The sequence below is a fragment of the Ambystoma mexicanum genome, chromosome 4p (assembly GCF_040938575.1).
Source record: "Ambystoma mexicanum isolate Mex_15411 chromosome 4p, UKY_AmexF1_1, whole genome shotgun sequence".
Lineage (NCBI taxonomy): Eukaryota > Metazoa > Chordata > Amphibia > Caudata > Ambystomatidae > Ambystoma > Ambystoma mexicanum.
In genome coordinates, this window is record NC_090927.1 from 115,827,460 (window position 1) to 115,847,531 (window position 20,072).

Genomic DNA, 20,072 nt, shown 5'->3' on the forward strand with positions numbered 1-20,072 from the left:
ATACAATGGAAGTCCAGCACCCCTGAAAAACAGAGTATATTTGTTAAGGGGTGCCTTGTGGGGTCTTCCAAAAAATATCTTATTTGCTGCTGTTCGGAAAGGCTGAGATTCTGGGAGACGTAAGTACTAAGCGCCTGTCTTTGGGATGGTTCTGCAGTGGATGCTAGTTCTATGCATCCACCTGTGAGGAAGTGGGTGGGGAGTGACTGCAACTATGAGAGTAAGAAGACAGTGTTTCTGGTAGGAGGATGGGTTAAAAAAAGAGAAAACTAGGAAAAAGCAATGGTCAAATGATATATATATGTCTTGTAACGTAAACCAAGGAAGTTGAGTATTGTATCATATTAAAATGTAAAGATCTAGAGTAAGGCTCACCCATATAAATTGCAAACCTATTTATTTTATTTATTTATTTATTGAGCATTTGTATGGTGCCTATACATGTTTAACTTGCTCAATATGTCCCACCCCAGAAAATTTATAGGGGAGGTTTCTGAGTGTACCAGGGGTGCCTGTACCACCTTCCCCCCTATTTTGATAGCCAATTCTTCTGTAAAAGAAACTGTTGCTACAGCCCCAGAGAAGCCCTGTGTGTTGAGTGTTTCACCTGATAAAGGGAAGTTTCCTTCACTGATGCATGATTTGGTGGCACCAGTATCAACCATAAAGATGAATTGTGTGTCTCCTATCTCAACGCCCACCAAGGGTTCATCATCTGGACGGATGATGAGTGACAGGACTGGACATACAATAACTCTCTGTGGGCTGTCCTAGTCTGGGTAAGTATTAGTACCGGAAACATGAAAGGGTTTCCCCCCCCAAGACACTTGCTCTTTGGTAATAGGTCACTGTCCCATTTGGGATGGCGTTGCTGTTGGGCATTTGGGCACCATGCAGTTGCGGTTGTGGTACGGACTGCAGCACAATACAAGGTGGGATAGGTATCTGTGCATGAGGGGGCCGTGGCAGCAATTATTTCACACGGTACAGATGTGGGCCCTGGAGGTGCAGGGAGGTATTGCTGCTGTGGTGCCAGAAACCCGGGAGTGTAGTAAGTATATCCTGTCCCTGACCTACTCCTGCAATCCCTTAAGAAATTACCCATCTTCTGCATTTTGGAAGCACCACATTCCCTGTGCTTCCAAAATGTATTGGGCTGGGTCTTCATCCTCACTCATTGCATGCTGCATTACTGACTGTAAATCGGGTGTATCTGAGTATGCCCATTGTAGTGCAGCCCACACCTGCACCCTAATGTCATTGAACCGAACTCCATCATGCATGTCATCCCCCAACCACACCCCCAGATACCCTGCCTTAACCCAAATGTCTTCCGCTTGGTCCCCCACAATTGCCACAAATAGGCTCTTTAAATCCCCCACTGCCAGAGCAACACCTGTTTGTTTTCAAAACTGTATATTCACTTTCTAGCTCCTGCGGTGAGGGGGGGAGAGCTCCTTGATCAAATTGTTTTTATGCATTTGGGGCCACGGCACATATTGTGCCCTCCCGGGTCCCTTGTGTAACAGAGGAAACTGTGTCCCTATTCCCTTTCTCTTCTTCTTAGTCACCACCGTCCACTTTCTCGCCACTGCCACCCATCCAAACCTGTTCCTCAGCTGCGTTCCCCACAAGCCCTCTACTCTTGGGGTGATGACTGGTGCCCCTTCTTCATCTTCTAACTCATCCATTGTTTCCCACTCCTCCTCTCATAGCTCCCTGTTTATCTCCCGTTCGGACCTCACAGTTCCATACTCTAAGCTCCCAGTTCCCTGACCTTTGCAGGTTCCTTTTTCAATATGAACGTCTTTGATAGCCGTGCTAATCAGTCCTATCAAAATATCTCCTGCCCTCCATTCGTCCAGTCCACCTGTCGGTTTGCCCACTTCCTCCCTTTGGGCCCTCAACCAAACCAATTCCTTCTGCGCTGCCTCTAACGCCTCCTCCAGTTCCTTTTGTGGTTTGTCATCTACCACCCTCTCGGTAACAGCTGGCAACACAGTGTTAGTGTTAGTTTGCTATAGGGGTGTCAACCCAACTTGGGGTGGGGCTGTAGCAGGAGCGTGCACATTCGTTGGGTTTGTTCGGTATGTTGGGTTTGTATATCCGGCGTGGCAGCCAGGGTTGTATTGCAGCCTATTTGGGGAGAGGGTAGCTGGTCTTGATGGTCTAGCTGGTCTTGCTCTGTTCCCCCGGCTCCTACTGCAATCAAAGTGCGGTCCGCCATCGGGGTCTTGTATTGGGGGAGCCCACCCCCAATCAGGGCCACCCCCCATTCTGAACTGCAACTTGTATTCCTCATCATCTTCTAAATCTTCGACCATTCTCCATAGCTCTAATATTTCCTTCCTTTTTTGAAGCTTCTTGTATTTAGCAGCCAAGAATGTATACATATGTTGCAATATCCCTCGGTTGTTCATTCCCTGCTCCGTCCATGGGCAGAACATCCATCCCGAGTCTCCTCCACCCACTGCTTGTGATATTTTTCTATCATGTCCTTATACAATAGCAATGCACTGAACATGTGTTCTAATGGCGTACTTATCTTCAATTTAAAAACTTCAAATAAACTATCGCACACATAATATAGGAACTATTTATCTGCCTCAAAACGTCCCTACCAGTCATCTGCTGCCGACTGTCACCCCATAACCAAACCTCCCTCTCACCCCTCCTTTCCTTATACACTCACTCACACCGCACCTGCACTCTCTGATTTCACACACTCGTCGCCTCCTCCTCCACCGGCACTCCTTTGGCCTCCTCCCAAAACACAATATAAAATGAAAATGCTAAAACAACCACTACTTCACCTTGTTCCCCCACCTGGGATGTATAGGGCACAAGGATCTCGAGCCCTCGAATTATATGGGGCTCCTACTTTTCTCTCTTTGTTTCTTATTCAAAATATGGTACCATCTTCTCCTCTACACTGGGAAGGATCCCTTCTTCTCCAGGTCTCTTTTCTTATACTTATATAACAATAATAGCTATATACAGTCGCCACATGGTCTTACACCCTCTTAAAACTCACCAATACACCATTCCACCATGCACTCTCTACCAATCCTGTTTCCCAAAATCTCCCATCACCATACCCACGTTGTTTTCACTTGCAAAAAGGTGTACTTGTGTCTAAGTGTTCACCGCAAGCTCCTCCATCACAGGGTCTTGGTAACGGCTGCACAATCCTAGAAGCTGCGCCCGCTCCAAAGAGCAGACAGGAATTCTGTCAAAACGGCTCCTGTATACCACTACGGGTTGAACGCTTGGAACCGGTTGCTGCAGGTGGGTGTGGCCCTGCCAGATGTGCGGCCAGGAATCCTCTGTCCTGCGGAAAATATGAGTATCACGTCAGGGTCACCAATTTGTATGGCAGACCTCCAATGCACACATGAGAGAAATTCATAAAGCTCTTTACACCACAGTGCTGTACATATCAAACTTGCACTACTATATAACGAGAAAGACAAACAATGTAACATTCTAAGCTTTTACAACATGATTGAAGAAGATAGGTCTTAAGAGAAGAGCGAAATAAGGAATAGGAGGACTCAGAACGAAGAGAAAGAGGGAGGGCATTCCAGTTAAGAGGGGTCAATAAACAAAAGGGGATGGATTCTAGATTGGCTGCGTGGGGACAGGGACCTGAAAAGAGAAATTGAGACTGAGCCCTAAATGATCAAGAAAGAACATAGGAGTAGTCAAGAGATGAGAGATACGGAGGAGCAAGAACATGAAGAGATTTGAAGACAATACATAGAAAATTGAATTTGAGACCTGAATGAAAGGAAAGCCATCCACGCGAGCATAAAGACAAAGAAATGGAGTTACAAGGAGAAAGCAAATGTAGAGGATGAAGAGAGGCATTAAAGACAGATTTTAGAGGATTTAGCCGGGAAACAGGAAGACCAAAAAGCACGGCAGAGCAATAAAAAAGATGTGAGAAAATGAGTGAGGAGATCAAGAGTTTCGTATCATTGAAGGTATTGAAAGTTTGAGCTTTATGAATATTAAATAGATGAAAGCGACAGGAGCGTGAAATAAGCGAAATGTGTCAAGAGAAAGAAAAATCAGCATCAAGATAAGGACCAAGGGTAGGAGCAGTAGAAGAAACCGGAAGACGAGCAGGAGGAAAAGGAAAAGAAATAAAGGGGGTGGAGAGAGAGTAGAAATAGTAATAGCAGGGAAAAATGGACCTCGGTTTTAGTAGTGTTCAGAGCAAGAAAATAGTCCAGGAATGAATTGCCAATAGACAAGAAGTGAGATTATCATGAATAGAAGAGGAAAAGGAGCAGAAGGACAGAAAGAGTTGGGTATCCTCAGCATAGGAATTATGTGATACCTCAAGGGTGATATAATAGCAGCAAGAGGAGATGTGTAAAGAGAAAAAAGGAAAGGACCCAAAACAGAACCTTGAGGAACACCATGAAAAAGAGGCACAGTATCAGAGAAAGATCCGACATAGGACACAGAATAAGTGCGATCAAATAGATAAGAATGAAACCAAGATAGTACAGAACCAAAGAAAACAAAGGATGCAAGAGAGGGTAAAAGTAAAGTGGGATCCACTGTGTCAAATGAGGCCCTTTATGTTTTAATTTGTTCTCTTAGGTAGAATGCAAAGAGGACATCCATGCCCGAAAAATAGAAATTACTCGTCACTTATCACCGGACCTCCGCGGGGTCAGCAATACAGCAGTCTTTTTCAACATGCAGTACTCCCAACCCCTGACATCACCCTCTGGTGTGTAGTACTCGGGTGGCCATTGGGCAGCCTTGTTCGCCAGGAACTGCAGACCGTTGATACTCCTCACCAACAAGTTAACCATTCGATTTTGGCAAGAAATACAATGGAAGTCCAGCACCCCTGAAAAACAGAGTATATTTGTTAAGGGGTGCCTTGTGGGGTCTTCCAAAAAATATCTTATTTGCTGCGGTTCGGAAAAAGGCCGAGCTTCTGGGAGATGTAAGTACTAAGCGCCTGTCTTTGGGATGGTTCCGCAGTGGATGCTAGTTCTATGCATCCACCTGTGAGGAAGTGGGTGGGGAGTGACTGCATCTATGAGAGTAAGAAGACAGTGTTTCTGGTAGGAGGATGGGTTAAAAAAAGAGAAAACTAGGAAAAAGCAATGGTCAAATGATATATATATATCTTGGAACGTAAACCAAGGAAGTTGAGTATTGTATCGTATTACAATGTAAGATCTAGCAGTAAGGCTCACCCATATAAATTTCAAACCTATTTATTTTATTTATTTATTTATTGAGCATTTGTATGGTGCTTATACATCAAAAAGTGTTTCCAGGCGCAACAAGACAAGGTGGTGGGGGGCGAGGGGGTCGGGGTCGAAACAGGGGGAAAAACAGTCCTAATGGACCTTGTGACATTCGGACGTGAAAGTACAATGACAGCCAGTGAGGGGGAGGGGGATGGGGAGACGTTCAAGGGGCCAGGGGGACAGAGGCTGGTGAAGTGCTAAGGTAGGCCTGGAGAGCAAGTGCTCAGGAGGGGGAAGGGGTGAATAGTGTGAGGGAAGGGATGTGGACCAGACTCCGTAGGCTAGTCAGGGAAGTTGCCCGAGGGCAAGTGCTGTGAGGGTGTGGGGGGGCTGGTTTTAAGGAAAGCCTGCCCAATTGGCTCATGAGGGATGCAGGCCACCAGACATAGAGACAGGTGGAACTAGAGGGGAAGGGGGAAGGATGAGGAGAAAAGGAAGGTCTTGAGAAGCGTCCAGAATTTAAGGAGATCTGGCTCAAGACGGAGAGGGTCAGGAAGGCCATTCCAGAGGGAGGCTCCTGCTGAAGAGAGAGAACTACCCTCCACCACGTCCCTCACACTCTCTGCTTGGAGAGGTGTCTGATGTGCAGAGAGTTAGAGCTAGAAGACCAAATAATTCTAGTGTAGAGGTATTTAGGGAAAGAGAGAGAGTTGGATGTTGCGCAGTCACAGGCCCCAGAAAGCCTTGTGGATGATGCAGAGGGTCTTGCACTTAATCCTTGCAGTGACCAGGAGCCAGTGGAGAGATTTTACGGCTTGAGAGATGCGGTCCCTGGGCTTGAGGCCAAGGATAAATCTTGCAGTCCTATTCTGGATTAGTTGCACGAGGGAAGAGGGAGCAAAGGGGTGGATTAAGGAAGAGGCTGTTGCAGTAGTCCAGCCTGGGGAGAGCCAGAGCTCTGGAGACATTGAGGTTCCCGGTGAAGGTGCGGAAAAGGAGAATGCCTCTGAGGAGATGAAGCTCAAATTGAGATTTCTTGACAAAGTCAGCAATCTAAGGTGAGAAGCTGAGGGAGGAGTCAAATATGATACCCTGGTGTTTTGGTTCACAAGAGGTTGAGGGGAGGGGGCTCAGGCAGGATGACCAGAGAGACGGAAGGAAGGTGGGAGTAGGCGTCCCAATGAGAAGGATCTCAGTCTTACTGGCATCAAGGCAGAGATCATTAGAGGCACACCATGCCTGAAAAGCAGTCACACAGTCGGGAATGAGAGAGGAAGGAGAGGAGGGGGGTGGAGAGGAGCTAAAAGGAGAGCTGAAGGTCAGCAGGGTAGCATTGAAAATGAGGGGAGAAGGTGGAGATCAGATGAGCTGGAGGGACAAGGTATATGTTGAAGAGCCAAGGTGAGAGGATTGAGCCCTGGGGGACGCCACAGGAGGAGAGTGAGAAAAAGGAGAGGAACAGGCTCAATTGAACTTGTGAGGGCCGGTTAGAGAGGAAGGAGGTTAACCAATTCATTGCCCGGTCAGTGATGCCTAGAGTATCATGAAACCAATTTATGAGGATGGAGCATCATATGTATGTTTAGAATTTTATATAGAATAAACTTAGCTGAAAAGCCAAGAAAGGAAGGCAGAGGTTCCATAGAGCAAAGGATGGAGTCTTGATTTTCTTCCTGAAATGCAGTAGAGAGGAAGCTGCCCTCTTATCCTCTGATGCACAATAATTCTGTCCCAGAGTATTAAGTTCCTAGTTCCCATTTGAAATTAATTCAGTGGAGTATATAAGACTTATCGTTTGGTGACATGCTTCTATAATATTCTGGGATATTTGTAGATAAGTTTACAATTTATAGAAACTGCAACGAGTTCAGGTCAGACATCAAAGCAAGATCAATATTTTGTATCAATCTCGCTCTAACATCACACCATAACCTTCTGCTGCATCAATCCCCCCTTTCCTTTCTCTTTAAAGACTCTGGTCGCCTATAAGCAAAGCACTTAGTGGCTCAGAATGCATCTCCTGCTTACTGGATACCCAAAATGACGCCCTCCAAATGTTTTAAACTACATCTCCCACAATGGTTCACGACTAACTATGCTGGCTAAGGCTGATGGGAGTTGAAGTTCATAAAATCTGGAGGGTCATATCCAGAGACATATTTATGGGAGGGCAAAAGGGGAACTTGCCCCGGGCCCCCACCTTGGAGGGAGCCCCACAAGGCTGACTACTCTAAATAAATCTGTTCACATTGTCTATACGACTTAAATGGAACATTTCAGCATTTCAGGATATTTAAAGGCTTGCTGCTGGGACTCCAATCCTATTGCCTTACTGTTTGTTGAAAAGAAAATTCTGCTTTGATCCATTAATCATGTAATACTTTGTGTTCACTTTGATATTCAAAGTTTGTGTGTTCGCTAAGACCCCATTCTTGTACCATTCTCACCTTTCTCTTGTAATTATATTGATCATGTGCAATAGCCAAAGGTGAAATGCTTATTAATACATGTGAGTGCTCCAATAGTTCAGAATATAGCTCAGTGTGCTAAGCACCCATTGCAGAGGTCTGTGTTCATATGCAAGATTACTGTAACAAATCCCAGCAAGGCCAACTCAGCATTTAGTATATCTGAATCTGATAACATCTGTGTATATGTAGTTAGTTTTTTAGCACAGCAGGTGCTATTATTAGCAATGGACCTGCACCACATAGTGGTTGCTGTAAAAAGCAAACAAAGCATCAATATGGTGAAGGTCTAGAAATGGGTTTGTTCAGATGGGGTTTTGTAAAAGCTAGGCATCCACACCAAATGATGAACATAAAGTGTTCGTTTCAAGAGGTGATAAGCTATCCATATTCAAAATTGTGGAACCAAATTGTGCATGCTTGTATCCTGGCTATGCCAGCAGACGTTGCAGTGATCCTGGACAAATCATTCATATCACTGACATTACTGTGGTGTCTTCTGTGAAAAGGAATGCCTTTTCAAGTGCTGGTGGCATTGTTTAGCCCATTACCCGATCATCATTCTTTTATGTAGGCCACTTGTGAGGAATGGTTTCTACACAGAAGATAGAGGACCAGATATTGAAGGCTTCTGGCAAGCATATTTTAAAGTCTGCTTCTTTGACATAGGAACGGTTGGCTTTTTTGTGCAACTCAAATGTGTGTCTGCTCATTTATGAATAACAATTTCACAAGCCTGTGTTTTGGGTGCATTTAAAGCTTTAAAATAGAAAAGAGAAACCCAGAAAAAAGTGTTTTATGATCATGTCAGTTACTTCCCTTGTTGATGGAGACAATGAAGCAACGATCATTACCATTTTGCATAATACGCTTCTATATCATTTTGTTTTTCAAAGTTGATGTGTTGGGTTATACAGTGTATCTACTTTCCAAGTCAGTTCTATATAATGTGATTATTTTAGTTCATTGTAAGTGCTAAAAAAGAAAGTGGTGAAGTGCAGAAATTGCAGAGTGGGTAAAAATCCCAGCTTCATATCTTAACCAATGTGTGATCCTAGGCATCCCATTCAATCTTGTATTGCCTAACCTATCAAAATTGCCAGTCTCTCAGCATCTAGAGTTATTTCGTTTCACTGGCTATAGTGCTGCTTCCTCTATAAAAATAGTAGGCATTGGTACTGCACACCAAATCCACTTGTTTCTTTGCTATACAATGGTAATTCTCCTTGAAAAGCATGTCCCTCTTATAATCTCAGTCTGTCTGGATAAGGACACCTCTCTGGTAGCTTCTAATCTCCATCCACCATCTACTATATGGTATTTGTAGTTTACTCCTTGCATCCAATGTGCCTCCTGTAGCCATGCCTGAGCACTTTTGCATTCTGCGAGGCAGCTAATCTGTGTCGTATGTCTATTCTGGATTATGTACTCATTTTTCATATGATCTGTCCCACATTTATACTATGGCAGGTATACCTTCCTCGTGGCAGCTATTGATGAAAAGTGTACTGTACTTATGATAGACCATAAGTACCCTCATGAGAAACATTTCAGTACCACTTTGCCATAGCATTATTTCTCAACAAATACTGTAAGGTGTGTCCTATAGAACCACTACATGCACAACAAATTAATGACTGTCATAAGAAACAAATTCCCAGACAATGTGCCCCACCAGAAAATCCCCATCATTAATGATATGGCTGGGAAAAATACCAACTTTGAAATACTTTACCTGGAGCTACAAGCCTCTCATTGTGATTGTACAATAATTAGGTCAATGAAAAAGAACTCATCTCAATACCAGTGAAATGTTATATATATGATAGCTGCACCAGGCGCGTGTGTCTCTCTCTCTCTCTCTCTCTCTCTATCTCTCGCTCTATCTCTCTCTCTCTCTTTCTCTCTCTCTCTCTCTCTCTCTCTCAGCACAAGCAGAGAAAGAAACACATCCCTTGAATGGGGAGGAGGCTGCGTATGTCCATATATAAAAGTAGAATGGGGACAGCATCATATTTGGAAACATGAATTATTCTTGCATGTGTCTTGCAGGAATGTTGCCATCACATTGAGGGCACATTTTATGTATCGTGGTGGTGAGGGGGACACCGATAGTCTCTGCAGTGGGCGACTGGGGTTCTGACAGACCTTGTAAGGGACCAAAGGATCAGGCTGCAGGCTCTATAAATGCGATGATGATTTTCTTTATGTTGTTTATTAGTGTGTGCATACTGTAGCATTGCATTGGAGCACACAGCTGGAACAGATCATTTGTTTTAATGTAAGTGTGACCTCTTCCAAGAAAGAAGGACATTTTGAGAGACCTTTTATGAGAAATTAATTTAAAAAAAGGAAGTTATTTTATTATACTAGCATTGTAAACTGAATCTTTTTAAAATTGTAAAATTTTCATTTCTATGGATCATTTCAATTACAAATTGTAGTCATAATAAGTTTGCTACAATTCTCTTATTGACCGAGGCACATTATCAAAACCTAGAATAACGTATACATTATGTTCGATAGAAGGTTCTTTTTCCCCTATTGTGTTCTTTCCAAATGCCCTTATTAGAAAGGGGAAGGGGATAAATAGCACCAATGATGATTACTGGCTGCTCTGAATAAAATAAAAGAACATTTTGGAATCATAGGAATGACTACAGAACATTTGACAAATATGTCTGTTATATATGATTAAATCAATACGTATATGATGCACAATGGGCTTGGTTTCCACTTAATGTTTCACTATACTCACCCAGTTAAAGTCTTTGTAACCATGCACCATATTTGCTAATTTGTACAGCCTCTGGTCATGAATGTGTGGATAAAAAAGCTCTCCTTTCCTGTGCTTTGAATGTTCATTTTAGAAAATTAGGCGCTGTGTCTTGGGTTAAGTATGGTTGTGAACATGCCCAGTTCTCAAAGCCCAGATGGATCTGTGGCAAGTCAATGTGTGTCAACTTACCACAGTTCCCTTCTCACTTCATTTTACAACTCCCCAAGCTTTCACCCCTCTGCCCCCTCATCCTGTTCTGCCCTTGTCTGTCGACCCCTGCAGATTTTGACGTGGGGCATGACCCCCCCCACACTCTTTTGGTACCACTGACCATGCATGGCCTTCAGCCATGCCGACTGAATTTTCTTCAGTGCCACTGCCCATGTTTTAAATCAGTAACGGCCCATGGCCAGTGGCCAGGGCCTTTGGCACTGCCCTCTGTATTTTTGTAAATCACTCCCTGGCCACTAGCCCTGGCCTGCGGCCAAGGCCAGTGGCCACTGTCTTCAGCTATGCCCACTTTAAATTCTTTTTACAATAGGCCTTCGGCCATGCCCACTGTATATTTCACAACACTACCAGGCCTTCAGCCATTTAAAACACTATCGACCCACTGGGCATGGACAGTGAACTTTCACCCCCGACATCACAGTATCTGTATAAATATCCTTTAAAAGAAAAGAAAATCCACAATCCACTGCTATAATACCAATGCACTACATATAGCCGCGATTATCAGTAGCTTCAGAGCCGTGATTATTGGGAACAACTTCAGAAAAAAGTGTCCCCCTGGTCCCCCACTCACTCACCATTTGTTTCTCTCCTCATGGCAAGGTCCCCTCACTCCAACAAACTCCCAGTTGCCTCCCTAGCCCTCTCCCACAGCCCCTGAAACACTCAGGACCAGATTCTGAGCATGATGTTAAGTACCGAAAATGTTGTAGAAAGCATCTCCGACATTTTCGGTACTTCACACTTATTCTGAAGGTGGCGCATTGTTCAAAAGTCGGAATGAATGCGCTGCTTTCAGAATATGTGCGCCGGTTGCTAGGAAGGGCGATAAACCAACCTAGCAACCGACACCTTTGTTATCGGTCATTTGACATGTTGTTTCTTGTGGCACTCCTCCAATTTTGCCATTGCGAAAAAGTGGCGCCCATGTACAGTACCACTTTGGTGTCTCTGTTGTGGAGGATTGACACGGATAGCAGTGGTAACTGGTAAGTATGCCACATGCCTGCCCCTGACAAGCAAGCCCCCAGCTTGGCCGAGGGACCGCTCGACGAAGCTGGGGCCTTTGTTCTAATGTGCCCTCTGCTCCTTTCCAAAGACATTGCCAACCTAAAAAAATGCTGCTTAAACTTGCAGTCACGGTGTAGCACACAAACACCCTTTATTTTTTGTGTTAAAAACAGGTTGTATTTATAAAGATGTTATATGCTTGGCAAACTGCTTAATCACAAATAAAAGCGTCTTCTGTTGTGACATGTTCTCTGCAACAGTTTGGTTAAATTGTGATGAACTCTCTATTTAACAAAACTGCTGCCGAGATTGCAATCCGTCCGTTATCTATAAATAAGTGTGGTGCCTCGGCGTCAGGAAAAGGCGCTGTGAAGCGTGCTGTTTAGCACGTTCACTGCACCTTGTTCAGGATCGTGCCTTATGAATTCCTTGTGATGGACTTTCATTGACAATCTCGTCTTCTCCAGTAGCCGCAGGTACCCTGCCAAATATTTGCGGCTACGGGAAAACATGTGTGCTGCAAACTCGGACCCTAGACCACCTCCAACTCCCAAATTTAACATGGTGCCCTCTCTCCCCCTCCCCCACCTCTTACCTGATGCCAGTTCACTGTTTTTCCGCCTCCAAATGCCATTTTCTTCTTTTTCTTTTTCTGATTTTCATGGTTATAGCTGTGGCTATTTCTCTGATCGGGAAAAAAAGATGACGGCTTTTCATTTCTGAAAAGCCTCTCTGCTGCAATGCATCATGGGGATATCACTATTTTTTTTTGAGAGAAAGGGGTATTCCATTCTCTGTCAAACATTTAAAAAACCACTGGACAGAATAAGCACAAACCACAAAAGCATCACAAATCAGTGCTTCATGTCCAAGTTGTTTCAGACCTCGTCCAAATCCCTCCAGCGTTATTTTTCTTAATAAAGTTTTTTATTTTTTAACAACTCTTTCACAAACATTTCAGTCTGGGGGGTTCAAAAGTTATTAGCAATTCAGATTTTCATTTTCCTATGCAACTCACGTCTCACCTTGACTATGGGGCAGTGACTGTCGCCCTATAATATATATATATATATATATTTTTTTTTTTATTTTTTAAGGGCGGCAGTTGCTAGGAAATCCAAACAATTTATTGCTAATAACCTTTGACTCGTACAACAGAATTGACTGAAATCTTAAGGGTGCCCCAAGACTGGACATTATGGGAAATAGCTGTAAAAAAAACTTGGGCATGTAGTGTTCACTCGATTACCTGGGGGAGGGGGCAGAGAGGGTTGGGGTTATTTCATCCAGTAGTTTTGTAAATATTTGACAAAGAAGATATTCCCTTCTCCCAAAATTATAAAGATATATCCCACACTGCTGGCGGTGTGCCAGCAGTGTGTTTGGTGTTGCTGGTGAGGGAGGATCCCTCTGTTCGTCTCCTGTGCAAATGCTGGATTTCTTGAACTAACGTTCCCTTGGGACAATATTTCCATCAAAGTCCCTCTTCTATTGCTACCAACTAGTCCCAGCGTCCTACAAACACACCGCGCATGCGCGGAGCGCGGTGCGGTGTGCCAGCAGTGTGTTTGGTGTTGCTGGTGAGGGAGGATCCCTCTGTTCGTCTCATGTGCAACTGTTGGATTTCTTGAACTAACGTTCCATTGGGACAATATTTCCATAGAAGTCCCTCGTCTATTGCTACCAACTAGTCCCAGCACCCTACAAACACACCGCGCATGCACGTAGCGCGGCGCAGTGTGTCAGCAGTGTGTTTGGTGTGCTGGTGAGGGAGGATCCCTCTATTCATCTCCTGTGCAACTGTTGGATTTCTTGAACTAACGTTCCCTTGGGAGAATATTTCCATCGAAGTCCCTCTTCTATTGCTACCAACTAGTCCCAGCGTCCTACAAACACAAAGTGCATGCGCGGAGCGGTGTGCCAGCAGTGTGTTTGGTGGTGCAGTGGCGCTGTGGGGCCCATCCTGGACTATCGGTAAGAGAATTACCACTTCAAACTTGGGAACTTGAGTTTGGCACCCCTACAGCTCCAAACTTGGTTATTTCTATGAAGGTCATACTCAACTGCTTTACGAGTTTTTGGCACTTGTGGCCCGGCAAAGACCCTTCTAGCTAAATCTTTTTGGTGTGAGAGAGCCATTACGAACTGGTGGCGCAGCTGAGCTAATAGATTTGGGTTCTGTTTTATGTTCATCGGAGGTGCTACTCCCAGCTTGTATACTTAGTGCATCCGCAAAACATGTTCCGGCTGGGACGTTGATTGTGTACTGTGAATACTGTCTCAGAGCCCTACCTATGTACCCTGGGTTATCGGTGACTAAGGCTACTGTAGCTTGAAGGGCGCACTGGGATGGGCATGTATGGTGTTTGGCTTGAAGCCCGGTTACAGGAGAGTGTGCGTAGTGGGCGAGCTTGTTCCGCCCAGACCTGCAATCTGTGATATCTAGTCACGCTCTTTGGTATCTCTGAATCTGTTTTTTGAGCCTACATGCTTCAAATTATACATTGAAAGTGGCTGAGTGTTACCCTCACAGTGGGCGACTGCAGGCGTTTAGCCTTTGTACCCATGTGTTGAGAAACAGTGTCATTATTGGAGATTTTTAACAAAGGGTGACTGCGGGTGTTAGACCTTTGAACACTTGCTGCAATACGATCTAGGGCCTACCTTAAGTAACGTTCTCGGGAATGGTGGCATGACTACCAGCTACATAAGTGTTGGTTGCTTTTCCTCAGCTAGAGGGTGACTGCAGGCTTCAAGCCTTTGAACCCTCGGCGTGCTGACAAAGCCCACCCAGTAGAGCCTACCCCCAAAGGGCCTCTGTGTGCACTAGGCCCTTTTATCATCGCCTTGGTGTGCCACTTGCCCATAGGTGCTCTTCTTAGTCACTCCAGTTGGGGCCGCCTTGCAAGGCTGTGTGGGTTAACTCTAGGATAGCTTCAGGAACTGCTCCGGATATATCACCTGGGGATATCTTGAGCCTCACCCTGTTAGGAGACTGCGGGCACAAGGCCTTTGAACCTAACAAGGAAGGACTCAATTTGCTTGTTTGATGGACCTGAACGGATGAGTATTAGATTTGCACGTGGATCATAGGGGGTCATTGTGATCTTTCTGCCTCTTGTACCCTTGGACCTGTGAATCAATACCTAACACAAGCTAACGAATTATACTCAGTTGCGAGAATGAGACTTATGGATGCATGACACTAAGTATTATGCGTGACTACTCCCACCCGCATTTTCTTTAAACGAGTAAAAACGATTCTGGTGGGCAGTGGGCCTCGTGATCCGCATTGAACCTTACGTTGGTTGAAACTAGCACTTATTGTACTGCATCTCTACTAACTTGCACAACTCACATAATTTGGGAGTGGAGGTACTGGGAAGGGGGTTGTGGAACTTAGCAAAAGAGCGCATGGTAACAAATTTTGCAGGGTGTCTAGTACTGCTCACTTTGTGCTGGTGTGTATAGCTGTGTCAACTCCGGTGGGCGGGTGTCTATCTATTTGCGGGTGTAACTTTCATCAACAATACTTGTAGCATAGAAGTAGACCATGAGCCGCGCTTTGAGAAGTAGCAACAAGTCAGGCAACCTTCCTAAGGCCCCTGGAAAGAAAACGGGGACTAAAATGCTCAATAGCACCTTACCCCTGCTTCTCTCCAACAATAAATCGCTACTTTCAATGTCAAACAGACAAATAGAGAGACAGCAGGAAAAAGCACTAGACAAAACATTCGAAGCCCAGATAATAGAAACAAAAGACAAGAAGAAGAAAATGAAGTGGCAAGATGGAAGTGGTTGAAAAACTTAATTGATGACAAAATGAACACTCAATAACATGAAACAGTAAAAAAGTGCAGGTTTGTGGAGCCTAGGAAGCTGGAACACAAGAGGCTCAAACCACCTTTTTACGAACGGAGAGATACACAAGGAGAATCAGAAAGTTTTGTGCTTACAGGAAACATGGTTGCGGCAAGAACCAGCACTGGAAGGATACGTGGTACTACTAAATCCGGCTATAAAAGGTCCTAGAGGCAGACCGATGTCAGGTCTACTTGTAGCTATTAAGAACGATTTGAACTGGAAAGTGCTGGAGGCAGTGAATCCAACCCCATTTATCCAGATGATAGTGATAAAGCTCGACAAAGATTCTGCGCGAGTATTGATATTGATCAATATTTACTGGAACCCAGCTAATATCGCATGCGAAAGGTTACCGGAGGAAATATCTGAACTGATAGACGAACAGAGAGAGAAGTGGACAGACCAGCTTATATATACTGGTGGGGGATTTAAATTGTACCTGCGTGAACAAAGATAGCCAAATAGAGGAGGTGATAACAACCGCCACAGCGAAGGAACAAAGAGGAATAAGATGGAACAACATGTTGCAATCAAGAGATTGTGTTATTCTTAATGGACAGGTGAAAGGCGATGTACCAGCTAAACCCACATGGAAAGGGGCTCAATCAGCAGAAATCCTGGATTACATCTGCATCTCGAGTAACCTGTCAGAGAATATTCAGACCTTGGAAGTCATAACAACGACAGAAAGTGACCACAATCTGATGAAATTAACATGCAACAACATCAGTAACAACAAGATTTTTGTCTACAACCAGGATATTGTCACAGTCCAAGGAGGAAAGAAAATAAGGATCAGAACAGACAAAATCAAACAGTTAAACAACAAACTAAAAGGCATGATCCGACTGCTCGAAATGGAACAAGAAACACAAAGGATTGATTACACACCACTCTTCAGAGCCTTTGTGACAAAAGGGAAACCTGGAAGTAATTATCCTACCAAGAACCACCAACATCTATATGACAACCAGATAAGGAAAAGGAAAAAAAGAATTAAGAAGAAACATCAGGAGACTAAAGACGAAAAAAACAATAAACAGTCAATCGAGTAAGGAGATAAACAAGTTAAAACAGAGGTACCGCAACTGGCTGTACTTACATAAGAAAACTATGCTGAACCAGGACGCAGAAAGCATGTTAGAAAAAATAAGAACTAAAAATACTGCAGAAATATGGGCTACCATTAATGGAGCAGACCATCCGCAGGAGACAAGCCGATCAAATCCAATATGTGCCACCTCATGGTGTGAATATTACACACAGCAACAAGAAGAGCCTTACACAACATCTAAGCCAAAATCAGTGTCAAGGAAGGAAAATGTGATAATAGACATCAGTATTGACGCAATTGAAAATATCTTAAAGAAATTAAAAGATTCAAGAGCTCCGGGACCGGACGGACTTACGAATGCAATATTAAAGAGCAATACCAGTGAATGGGCAAAGTTCCTACACATCCTGTTTGAATACATCCTAAATACCGAGAAAATTCCGGACTCCTGGAGGACAGCGGTAGTGGTGCCGATTTTCAAAAAGGGTCTTCGAACTTCGGCAGGCAACTACAGACCGATCGCACTGCTGGATGTCGGGGGGAAGGTCTTCGCATCAACCTTGCTGAAAGCATTGACTACCTGGGCACAGCATAGCGGACGACAAGACCCCTGGCAGTCTGGTTTTGTGAGGGGGAGAGGTACTGGACTCAACATTTTTTTGATCAATCTGATGAAAGCAAGAACTACAAGGAACAAAAATCAAGACATTTACATAGCTTTCATCGATTTGTCAAAAGCGTTTGGCACAATAAAAAGAGTCAAATTGTGGGAGAAACTGGAGAATTGGAAATGCCCGCAGACACTGGTAGAGAACATCAAAGTCATATACACAGATACAAGCATAAGAGTCAGGTTGGATAAAGCAGGAACACTGACAGATCAAATTCCGATAAGAACGGGTTTAAAACAAGGGTGTCCCCTTGCGCCAGAACTTTATAACCTGTATACATCGGATGTCGAGGACTCCTTCGAACTTATACGCTGTTTTCCACCAAAGATCGCAGGGACCTCAATAGGGAGATTACTATATGCGGATGATATCGTCCTTATGGACCAGACCCAAATAGGCCTACAAAGACAGCTGACGGCGTTGCAACATTACGTGGACACAAACAGCATGGTAATTAATCCAGGAAAATCGAGGATCCTGAAGCTGCGCCCAGCGGGGAGAAAAAACTAAATGAGTAAGTCAGGATGGCTGCTGAACGGTAAAAAAAATTCAGGCAGTGGAGGCACTGACATACCTGGGAGTTTGCATACACAATACCAAAAGTGAAAAACCAAGAATCGAAGGTTTAAAACGAAAAGCAAACAACTTAGCGTCTCAGGGGAAAATCCTGATGAAAAGATACTGCAGATTTACCCTAACACCATTGGTAACTTTTTATAGGATGAAAGTCGTGCCCACCCTGACATATGGAGTTGAATCACCAAGACCCATATCGACACAAACATGGTCAACTCTAGAAGACCAAATCTGGGGAAAAGTGCTACAACTCCCCAAATCTGTGCCAATAGAGTTGATAAGGAGAGAGTTGGCATTAACTTCGCTTAAAACCATAGTGATATGGAAAACGCTAACCTTCTATCGAAAATGCTTGGAAGAAAATGCAACCGGAGGTTTCAAAGTGCTGAACCAAGCAATAAAAGAAAAAACAGATGAAACACTAACCGAATGGCAAGAAGCGTGCCGAGAGATTTTGGTGAACCTAAATGAATCAGACGATGATCTGTGGATAAACCCAAACAAAACCAAGAAAAAACTGTACATGGCAGACTGGATAGAAACCCAGGAAACCATCGGCAAATACAAAGGCTATGAAGATTTCTGGGCACAACCGAGAAAACTGAACCAGATTCCGAGCTATTTGACCTTATTCCCGAATTGGTACTTTCGAACTCTCTTCCTAAGATTTAGACTGAACATCTTGCCAACGGGAGAAATATTACAAAGGAGGAAAGTCATGAGCCGAGACGCAATATGTAGAGTGTGTGAGCTCAAAGGAGAAAAAGAAACCCTGAAACATCTCACACTCCATTGCATAGGACTACGAGAAGCTCGTGAGCAATGTCTGGGCAATTTACTTAGAAACTATGTCACAAGGAGCGCAGAAGACTGGTGGAAGATCCTTATAGAAGGAGAAATAATGAAGATCAATTTAGCGCTTGTAAGAATGGTGATCTTAATACTTAAAAAATTGGAAGGACTTCGGAGTGACACAGACACTCCAAAGTTGGATGAACTACAGAAAGGTGGTAGACAAAAAATGGAAACTTTGTCGACAACAGATTAAAGGTTTAAAATAAGGAAAACCATGTAAATCTGTGAAACAAATAAAAAAATTAAAAAAATATCAATAGCGACAGCCGAGGTGTCCGCTTCACCCGACCAAGAGGGGTATCTGACTCACTACAAGTGGTAGGTTTGGCATCGGGAACGGAGGCTCCGCCAACGGTGGGGCCGTCGAGCCAGACTCCTCCCACATTTTCCGTCCAAGAAGCAAACAGGAATGATGGGCAGGCGGATTGTGAGTTCCCCCATGTACTTGATAACGGTTTATAGTCATAATGTCGAAAAAGAAATGTCGACAAACAAAAATGTCGAATTTTTTTTTTCGAAAACAATAATGTCGACATCCTATACTTATAATGTAAAAAGTCATTTTTTAGAAAAAAAAATGTCGACAAAAAAATGTCACTTAGAACTATCAACACCTCACCCAACACCCCCCTGCCACCCCCCCCCCCCCCCACACCCCCCACCACCACCCTCCCACCCCTCATACTCAACACATTCTAATTATATATTTATTTATTTATTTATTCAATAAATAAATAACCAAAAAGAGTATCATTTACTATTGGGGGGGGGTCTCCCCAACCCCCCCTCACCCAACACCCCCCTGCCACCCCCCCACACCCACCCAACCATCCTCAACACATTCTTATTATATATTTATTTATTTATTTATTTTTTCAATAAATAAATAACCAAAAAGAGTATCATTTACTATGGGGGGTCCCCCCAACCCCCCCTCACCCAACACCCCCCTGCCACCCCCCCCCACACCCCCCCAACCACCCTCTCACCCCTCATACTCAACACATTCTAATTATATATATTTTTTTTTATTTTTTTTCAATAAATAAATAACCAAAAAGAGTTTAATTTACTATGGGGGGTCCCCCCAACCCCCCCTCACCCAACACCCCCCTGCCACCCCCCCACACCCCCCCAACCACCGTCTCACCCTCATTCTCAACACATAGTAATTATATATTTATTTATTTATTCAATAATTAAATAAATAAAAAGAGTATCATTTACTATGGGGATGTCCCCCCCAACCCCTCTCACCCAAGACCCCCTGCCTCCCCCTCACACCCCCACCCCTCATACTCAACACATCTTAGTTATATATATTTATTTATTTATTCATAC

General features: G+C 44.0%; 1 protein-coding gene across 1 annotated transcript in view; it reads right to left on the bottom strand.

The window, feature by feature from the left end:
• Positions 1–372: 372 nt before the first annotated feature.
• Positions 373–20,072, bottom strand: part of LOC138453051 (sterile alpha motif domain-containing protein 12-like) — a 250,784-nt gene continuing 231,084 nt past the window's right edge. Inside the window, exon 5 of the mRNA XM_069605508.1 lies at positions 373–3,331. Within this exon, the coding sequence (XP_069461609.1) occupies positions 3,255–3,331 (77 nt within the window). The 3' untranslated portion in view covers positions 373–3,254. The remainder of the gene's footprint in view (positions 3,332–20,072) is intronic.